The sequence below is a fragment of the Mytilus galloprovincialis genome, chromosome 7 (genome assembly GCF_965363235.1).
Source record: "Mytilus galloprovincialis chromosome 7, xbMytGall1.hap1.1, whole genome shotgun sequence".
In the NCBI taxonomy this organism is placed as follows: Eukaryota; Metazoa; Mollusca; class Bivalvia; order Mytilida; family Mytilidae; genus Mytilus; species Mytilus galloprovincialis.
The window spans coordinates 39968253-39978650 of NC_134844.1; the positions used below are offsets into that span (position 1 = coordinate 39968253).

General features: G+C 32.7%; 1 protein-coding gene across 4 annotated transcripts in view; it reads right to left on the reverse strand.

The window, feature by feature from the left end:
• The window catches only part of LOC143082977 (uncharacterized), a 44395-nt gene that overhangs the window by 25339 nt on the left and 8658 nt on the right, over positions 1-10398 (reverse strand). The window contains exons 1-2 of one of the 4 annotated variants that reach the window (XM_076259028.1): positions 6271-6429; positions 4193-4277 (exon numbers count right to left, since the gene is read on the reverse strand). In XM_076259028.1, the coding sequence (XP_076115143.1) occupies positions 4193-4277 (85 nt within the window). In that variant the 5' untranslated portion in view covers positions 6271-6429. Of the gene's footprint in view, positions 1-4192; positions 4278-5892; positions 6023-6098; positions 6228-6270; positions 6430-10398 lie in introns of those variants that run through there. The other 3 variants (XM_076259027.1, XM_076259029.1, XM_076259030.1) reach the window with 3 other exon arrangements.

Below are 10398 nucleotides of genomic sequence, written 5' to 3' on the forward strand. Positions count from 1 at the left end.
GTTCCCTGATTCCGGTATAATTTTTTTCTCGAAATTTACATGCAAACGGCTGACTTTTTATCATTCAAACGGCAAGATTGTATAAAAGCTAGATCTTGAATTCATTTAGATTTTATATTCGTGTTAATTTATGCTTGCATGGGTATTCGGTGTTTTTTTAGTTTTGAGTTTGAAGTAATGTACATGTACAAGTTGGGAGACAAAACGACTGAAAGAAAATTAACAAAGTTACCTTTTAGGGCTCTGCGGGCCATACTGCTCGCATAATAGGCGTCGGAAAAGGCCCGGAAAGTTTCTTTCTTAAAATTAGTTTTTAGAACAAGTATACAAGTATATATATACATGTATAGCGTCAGTTTAAATTTTCCCGACCATCATCGCGGATGCCCTGACTCTATTGCAAAACCTAACTATTGTATTTATTGTTAACTAGTTCTCGTCCTGAACATGCATGAATTATTTCCACTGGACGTTAACCAACCAATAATCAAAGCAATCAATCCTACAATTTCCCCCCGTCACTTGGAACTTTAGTTGTTAAAATTTAAATCATTGCCTCTAATTTTTTCAAAAAATTTGACAAAGTTTAAACGCAAACCGCGAGGAAGACCAAAATTGAACAGTTACGCAAAACTAAATATCTACGTTACCGCTTGCTCATTTTGGAAGTGGGGTAACATGAGACTTTATTTGTAAAAGTACAAGTACAAATAAAAAAAAAAATGGTGTACATGTACATGTTATTTGTACAAAGTTGGCTGATAGAATGATAAATGGAGATATGTGATATGCAATTTATAAGATAGCAACAGCTGGGCATTAATTAATTGACATCAACACCTTGAAGACATCAAGAAAATCGTGACTAATGCTAATTGGAATAGTATCTTTACACTTCTTATTTGTAGTTTTAGTAAAAGTTGGAAAATTTTGAGTATGTGTAGTATAATTGTCACAGTAACATTTCAGTTTCTTGGTAAATATTAGTTTAAGTCTTAAAACTTTTGCTCTTCTCTAGAAAATTCAAACCATTATGAAATATTATATAAGGAGATGCGGTTAAATTTCCAATTAGTCAAGTTTCCACCAAAGACGAAATGTCGGAAATGCTATCCTTCTTACATTGCTACTACATTTCAGATCTCCAAATTACCATTCCATTATATGAACTGCATATTCAAAAATATGCATTGTCACCAAATTACTTATAGAGCACGTATCATCATATTGTTTTACATTTGTCCGTTCGACCGTTAATCCCGCACTTAGTGTATATATATAGTTAATTCGGCTAATTATTTAGAACTACAGTAGTTTTGCTTCAGCTTTAAAACTATGTACCTGGTGTTACTACTCATATTATAGGTGCGCATATCGTCTGGAGTTTCTTTTTTGTTTCATGACAGGCTGCTGGATTAGGCATTTTGATAAAAATACAAAGCACACAGAGTACAGACTCCGGTTTACATCTGATACAGGTTGAATTTCAAGCTGGAACTTTTAAATTTCGCAGTTGTTTTACTTATATAAAGAATGCATATATGATCTCAAGATTTGTTATGTAAATAATTTTTCACAAATGACAGAATTTGTGAAATTTTGCATACAGTTTGCTAACCCGAATAATTCAGTCCCTCCCCGTAATCGATCTCTCCTACTTACGTAATGTAGTAAGCGGAATCCTATAACGACTGAATTATTCTGGTTAACAGTTTGCAAGTTTGTCCGACTTGCTGAGCAAACAAGTAACACATTTACACAACGCAGAGTACACTATACTACATGTATTGTATGTACCAAGTCAAAAATATGACAGCTGTTTATCATTCTTTTGATGTTTTTCAGCTTTTGATTTTGTCATTTGATAAGGGTTTATTCGTTTTTATTTTTTCTTGGAGTTTTGTTATTTTATTTTTTGGAATGTGTATTTTATCATGATTATTATTTTTCCTCATAATTTCTACAAAATCTTTCTTGACTGGTGCATCAAATGTGTCTTTTATAAACAACTGTATTCAAAATTGTATTGTATCGTCCCGAACATGCATGAACTATTTGCCACTGAACGTTAAACAACCATCAAACCGAACAATTTAAAAACTGTTAAATGAATCAATTTTTTTAAAATACTATATTTCTGCATCACAGGATGAAGTGATGATACCACCATTGTCTAATATGATGGAGTTAAAAATCAGTAATTCGGATGAATCTCACGTGAAATGATTCATTTAATTTTCACGAAAACTTAACAAAAATCTGAAGGTATTTTTTATGGTTTTAATCAAATTTTAGAATAAATATATTATTTAAATAATTTTATTTCAAATATTTACGTGAATTTAACGTGTACAAAATTCCGGTGATTTATGCATGAACTATTATCATAAGATTCACATGGAACCTGTTCACGCAAGTTTCAAGTCATGATATGCTCGTTTGATGTGAAAATCGGACGATATTGATATTAATTCATATGAGTGAAATTCCATGTGCAGGACGAAATAACATTATATCTGATTCAGTAGAATTTTATATTGCATTACTAGGAACCAAGGGTCCGGAAACGGTCATATTTGCCAGTCATGTCCTAAACTGAAACTATAATGTCCTAAACTTTTAATTGGGATTTAGGTCAAATTTTATTTTTCAACCGTAATAATTTCGGTCATTTCGTTGAGATCGACTTTCAAAATCGCCATTTTGAACATATTTTTGTTTTGTTATCGACTTCCTGTAATTAAACTGCCACTTCATTAAAGTGTTATAATCCTGAGGGCCCTCCTAATAACTATATTAATGCCTCGGGGAGCTATTGGCTAATGATTGCTAATCTCTTTACCTGTGTTTTTAATTCACACCTGGCAATTAATCACAAGCTCCAAACTATTATTATAAAGAAATAAAAATTCCATACCAACTGGCTTCATTATTTAATTACTCAACAGGTCAGACAATTGTCAATTATGATTTAAAATTAAATTAAAACTTGGTTTAATTTCATAGAAAAAAATATTTTTTTACTTCTAACACACGTGCTTTGTTTACTATGTAATACGCATGTTTGAAATTCTCTTCCACAGATTTAGACAATTAATTGTAAATATAAAATAATTTCATCCTAAATAAAGCTAGTGCAACTATTTTAATTAATATTCTTACACTATTAAAGGTAAAATATTAAAAAGCCTATGATTTCCTGTGATTTGGATAAACAAAACTAATCCCGGAAATGAGTCCGGAATTGTTCGTTTTAGTATTGTCGCAGTACATCCGGTTTGAATTTTGACTTCAGAATCAAAGGAAACGTAAGCAATAACTGAGAATATTATCGTTTTGAGTCATTAAAATCATTTTATTTATAAACTGTTGCCTTCCCTTAATTGCTCTTGAACGATTTTTGGAAAATGGTAGGACAAATCATGAAGTAAATGCGATGCAACAGTGAAACAAGTTTGTTGATGCTACGAACATGACGATCGAGTATGAGCATACTCATAATGAGTCTCATGCAGTAATGTGATTTTGACAATCATTTTTTGAAAAGGGGCATCAACTTTTAAGTTGTATGAAAATGACCGAAATTAGGTGAAAAAATTTCCGGATCCTTGCTAAATCACTTATTTCAGTAAGTCCCCTGACTGTTTACATGAATAGAATATGACAAAACATGTACTATACTTATTTTTAAGTGAAAATAAATGGTGTTAAATGTCCAGTAGCAAATTTATATCACTGGCACCTCAAGATAAAACTAGATAATATGATATGAATATACATTGTAAGTTTTGCTTTGCTCTACATGTAGATCAATATATGGTGAGTCAGATTTTTAAGGGGATACTTCACAAGGTGTATTTGATGGAAGACAAGTCTCACTATCATGACTAGTTTCAGGCAGTGTTCTCCCCAGGGTCTTTTAGCATCATGGTATTAAATGTGACGCTATATTAATCCTAAATGTGATGCTATCTGAAGTGGTGTTCTTATAGATTATGTTACAGATGTGATGCTATAATTTTGAGAAACAAGATGGTATTTCAATTTCCCCTGTTTACCAGGATGCTAAATGAAATATCTAGGGAAAACACTGATCAGGGCACATTATTCCGTCTTTGAGCTGAGCAGGTTTTGCTCTTACTTTTGCATGTTGCAGGCTTTCAGAGGGTTTCAAGTGTAAAAATAAAGTTACCTGTCAAGAATTCAAATACAGCTGTGTTTGGGTTTTGTTTGCTGCTCAGTTTAACATTCAAACAGTTACATGTAATCACAACCATCTAAAATAAAAGTAAAAGAATAAAATATCGCTGCCAAGCAGTTTCTGACATAATCATGATTATATATATTCAAAACTTTAAAGCATATTATTTTTTAATCAGAACTAAATGTTTGTATATTTATTACTGTCACAGACTCATGAGACTGTATGAGTTTCAGAGCATTTGGTTGAGGCAAACTAAACATGCTTAAGCTACAGAAACAACAGATTTAGCATGTTTTTATTTATAAAGGAGCATAACTCATGAACTGTAAAAGTGAAACCACCCAATTTACAACTAGAACTGTGCTTTGTAATAACAATTAAGCATTGTGTTTAAGTTTTATATTGGCAACCCAATTTCAAACTTGATCTACATGGTGTTTTTGTGGTAATAAGCATTGTGTAAAAAAATTAACATATCTGTGTCAGAGGCAAACTATAGTAAGAGAATAGAAACACAACATAAAGCATTTTTTATGTTAATAAAGGGGCATAACTGATGAACTGTAAAAGTGAAGTCACTCAATTTCTGACTTGATCTGTGTTTTTTTGGTAATTTGCATTGTGTATAAGCAATGATAAGTTTTTTACTTTAAGTTGATACAAGCTTAAGTAAAAGAAAGGACGGAAACGAAAAATTCAGCAATATTTATGTTTTTACAGGGGCATACTCATGAATGGTTAAAAAGATCACACCCAATTTCCATCTTAATCTGTGTTTTTTGTTCATAAATCTATGTATATAGATATAAATAAGAAGATGTGGTATGATTGCCAATGAGACAACTCTCCCCAAGAGACCATGGCCAAATGACACAGTAATTAACAATTATAGGTTACCATATGCATTGTGTGCATAGTGTATAAGTTTTATAATATTTGATTCAGGCAATCTAAAGTTAAAGAATTGAAAACAATTTTGGGGATGTTTGGGATAGACAGATGGGACAAATAGACAGTGTAAAACTTAATGCTCCTTTGTTACAGCAGGGGCATAAAAATTAACACCCCCCCCCCCACATGCTACATGTAAATGCAGACTAAATAAATGCTCTGGTAAGTAGGTAAAGTAAGTAGTGTCTTTATATTTAGAGTTTAAAACTAATCTTCCCCAAGGCCATCTCACAAATCAATTCAAAACACAATGTATATCATGATGAAATATATAAAAGACACACTAAAGTACAAATACAAAAATTTTTGACCAATCATAATGTCTGTGCTCAATGTGTAATTCAAAACAACAAGATTTTTTAAATGACCTTGTCTACCCATGAGGGACTTGCACTGCTAAGGAATTAATGTGGTAAGACATTACAATGATACAAGTTAACTTGCTTCCCAATTTTGTACAGAGGCCTTAAAAGTGGCACTGTACCCAGATCTGAGAGTTTAATTATTAGTAATAGCATGAATAGCGGCACCATACAATAATCACATTTGTCGAAGAACTATATGGTAGCATATAAATGCCTATTTTGGTCCAAAAAATAATTGTGTTGCCACTGGAAAATTCATAAGATCAGCAGACAATATAAAAATAACTTCAAAAACTAAAAAATAGACCAACAGGCATGACAGGTAAGCTAATTAACACCATGATTGGATTTATTTTAGATGAAATAACTTACAATGAAAACTAGTCCTCCGCATAACCAATTCTGTAAATTATGACCATTCCCATAACTCAGACATGAAAAGTTTGCAGTAGAAATAATATCATGTAAATGTCTATATCCTGAGGTCAGAATCTAAGTTAAGGACTCTTACAGAATTATATAACATGTACATATCTATATATAAGTGCAATCGTAATATGATGATCGTTAACACAAACCTTTTTATGCATCAATTCGAATATCAGCTGATATAAAGTACATGTTTATGTATTTCTATACCGATAAAATAACTGTTTTGTTTGTTGCCCTACTTTTTATTTGTGTGCCTGTTGTCACATATATATATATATCATCTGTGCATAATTTCGTCATTCACAACTGTGCACTTACTATTTGGCTAAATTGCCGATAGAAGAATCTTAAGCCTTCAAACTGTTCCTATTTTGATTCGATGCCGTTTGACATGATCTAAAAAATCTCGGTTAAAGTCATCAATCAACTGCGGTCAGGTCAAAGCACATGACCCCTTTCGGAACTTTTCCAAACAGGTACTCGGTAGTTTCGCATTTCATTCATTGTAAATTTTGTAGTAAACATGACAACGAGACAAACAGATTGTAAGGTATTATTTAGAAAACATAAAATTCAAATATGAATTTCAAAGGCGGATAAAAAAGTAAATAGATTCTCTAGATTCGAAAACAATTCGTCTGCTCGGTGTCTCACTAATTAGCGACAAGAAGAATTTTAGCGACAAGAAGCGACAGAAGCGTGAAGAAGCGACAGAAGCGTGAAGAAGCGACAAGAAGAATGAATTAAAAAAAAATATTATTAAGATGAATATATTAAAAAATATGCATTGACATTTTTATTTTAATATACGGGCATTAACAAAGTGATTTTCTTCCTTTTTTTGCATTATGCATTATTCGTGAATAAGTGTCCAGAAAAGAAAATGTTATTAAAACATGAATATTTTATTTTGTGTATTGACTTATTAAACGATATTTATCATGTTTATGCTGTATCGCTAAAATAACTAAATCGCAAGTTAGACCAGAGATAGAAGCTGGTAAATCAGTCAATTTTTTTATTGTTGATAACTTTGACTCTGAAATCAGCAACGTTACTCAAAATATGTTCAGCACGTTAATTATTATATATATATATAAATAATTTAAGAAAAATCCTTTAAACAAACAAAATATTGCTGATGGATGATGCAAACTGTCATCACTATTAATTCTGCCAAACATCCTTTTTTTGAAAGAAATTGTTCAGACCACAGCCGACAAACCACCAAGTGTTACCTTGACTCATTAATTCATACCTTTGACTTTGCAGAAAACAGTGCATACATGATCTTAAACATATTTTATTTAATAAAAACTATAAAATTCCTTTCTTCTTCACGATGCTTAATTGTATTTCTATTAATATAAAAAAAATAACTGTAATACTGCCCGTATATTAAAGAGGGGGCGTAAAGGGGAGTACATTTATCCTTTCTCCCACCCCTTCTCTCCTTTCTCCCGCCCCTCTTCTCCTTTCTCCCACCCCTCCTCTCCTTTCTCCCAACCCCTTTCTCTTGTCTCCCACCCTGCATCATGACAAAATAGTCTACAGGATGCTAATTTTTAAAGAAATCGATCAAATGTCTTATTTTTATGGTTCCCGGTCCACGTCTTGTCCTCTCACAAGATAGAAGTGTTGTCTTGCTGCTTCAAGAACCTCTATTACTTTTTACTGACTGTGAAGCTGTCTGTTTGCGTTGAATTTGTAACTCTGATGCATCACGCAATTTCCCGGCGATGATTTTTTTAAAAGTATAAATCCAAACTATAGAAACGCAGGATAATATGTTAAAATACGGGGAATTTTTGTAACACTTTTAGTGCAATTTCGTTAAGAAACCAATTCGTTTAAAATGGTTGCCGAAAAACGCTGCTTGCAAAATTCTTTTGGAAAATAATACAGATATAATTTATCAAAAATACATAGTACTAGCAGTCGTTGAAAATCAGGCAGAAAATGATTTTTAGAATTAAAGCTATTTTGGCGCACAACTTTCCCTATATGTTCCAAGTGTAAGCATTTTTTGAAATATTATTGGACTGTACAGAAAATATGGTTCCGGAAGCTTGTAAGAAATAGATTGTCAATACTGTAATCATATAAGCGCAGTTTACACAGGACAGCAACATCGAAATGAGGAAAAAGTTAACAAAGGCCTGTCATTTTGGGATGTCAACACTTAATTAATGCACACCCGTTGGGACGAAATAAAATTAGATCATTCAAACCCCGTTACATATTTTTTCACTCAATTCCGTATTTCAAAACAAATCATTTCTTGAAATTTACAATCCAACGATTCATCAAATAAAACCCAGTGGCCAACAATAAATGAATAATCGGTGTTTTGATGAATTAAGTTAAACCCAGAAAAGCGCTCTGAACGCAAAAAAAAAAAACAAAATAAAGAGATATGATTGTTTGGCTATATTTCTTCAAATGCAGAAACCAACTGAAAAAAAATTACATTTAAACATCATTTTGGTTCATGTTAATTTACACTTGGATATACAGGGATGGGTGTGTTTTGTTGTTGAGTTTGACATGATGTACAATTGATGATTTCCGAACTATATTCCACTATGAACTACTTATTCAAAAATAAATGTTGTCACCAAATGCTTTGAAAAAAAGAACACAAATACAATCATAAACGCTTATTATATGTTTTGTTCCCTCACAAAATGACGCGATCATACTGTTTTGCCCGTGTCCATTTGGCCGCCTGTCCCTCACTTAATCGGTATAAACATAGGCGGATCTAGGGGGCCCTGAGGGGCCCGGCACCCCCTTTCGTGGGAAAAATTTGGTTGATTATATAGGGAATCATTGAAGCATGACTGTAGCCCCCCCCCCCTTTAGGTCAGTCAGCGCCCCCCCCCTTTTAGGAAAGGTTCTGGATCCGCCACTGATAAAGGATGAAGCTAAGGGTTTATACAACTTATTTCGGAGTGCTATATTTTTTTATGTCAACTTTAGTATAAATATATATACCAAAAGCCCGCATATTCAGCCAAGACTTTTTTTAAAATTTTGTTGTATTTTGAAAATATATAAAGGCACGCAGAGTCCGACTTCCTCATCTACAGTGTACAATTTCAAGGTGGAACTTTTATAATGCATCGAGTGTTTTACTTATAGAGGATAGATATAGGAAGATGTGGTGTGAGTGCCAATGAGACAACTCTCCATCCAAATAACAATTTAAAAAAAGTAAACCATTATAGGTCAATGTACGTCCTTCAACACGGAGCCTTAATTGGCTCACACCGAACAACAAGCTATAAAGGGCCCCAAAATTACTAGTGTAAAACCATTCAAACGGGAAAACCAACGGTCTAATCTATATAAGATAAAAAAAAAAAAAAAAAAAAAAAAAAAAAAAAACGAGAAACGAGAAACACGTATAAATAACATAAACAAACGACAACTACTGTACATCAGATTCCTTTTACATCTGACAGGATGTTTTATTAGTAACCTTTTTGATGGCTGCATTAGACACATTAAAATTTCAAATTGTAATGTATCGTCCTGAACATGCCTGAACTATTTGCCACCGGACATTTTTCAACCTCAAATCAATCAATTCATATTGTATTTAAAAATCACTGTTCACTCAATCAACTTTCTGAAGCTGAATGTGTACCCTGTTAGTTGGAAATAAAACTAAAGTTAATGTGAATCGAATTCGAATTACGTGTGAACTCAGCATTTATAATAGGAAATTTACGAAAACCAGATAGGTTAAAACAAAATAACAAACACCATTCAGATCCCGTTACATATTTTTCAATACCTCTCAGTCAAAAAAAAAAAAATGTTACTCTATATATTAAGTAATGTCATAATTTTTCTGCCAAATTCTATGCATATCGGTCATCTTTGAAGCACTTTATCTAAAAAAAAAACAACAAGGATGGTGACATGTCACGGTCTCTATACATGCACGCAGGCTCACAATAAAATCCAGGAAATTGTTAGTTTTTAGTCTTTCTCCATATATAAGAGATCGTAATGAATTATAGTGACGACGTTCGGAATATTTTTTTTTGTTACTATGCCATTTGGGGAATTTTCTGCGACTGTCCCAAGTGAGCCTGAGGTTCGGCTAGCCATAAAACCCGGTTCAATTCACCATTTTCTACATAAGAAAATGCCTGTACGATTCGGAATATAACAGTTGTTATCCATTTGTTTGATTTTGCCGTTTGATTTCGGACTTTCCGTTTTTTAATTTCCTTGGAGTCGTTTTTTTTGTTGTTGGTTATTTTACTTTTTATTAGCACTTTCTTTAATCTTTTGCTTAACTCATGTATTAAATAATTGTTTTCCTGCTAAATTTTAATAATTTAAATATACATTTTTGTCTCCTTTTTTACCCCTTTTCTCCTTTCTCCCGCCCCCTTTCTCCAGGCTCCCACCCCCTCTCTCCCTGTCTCC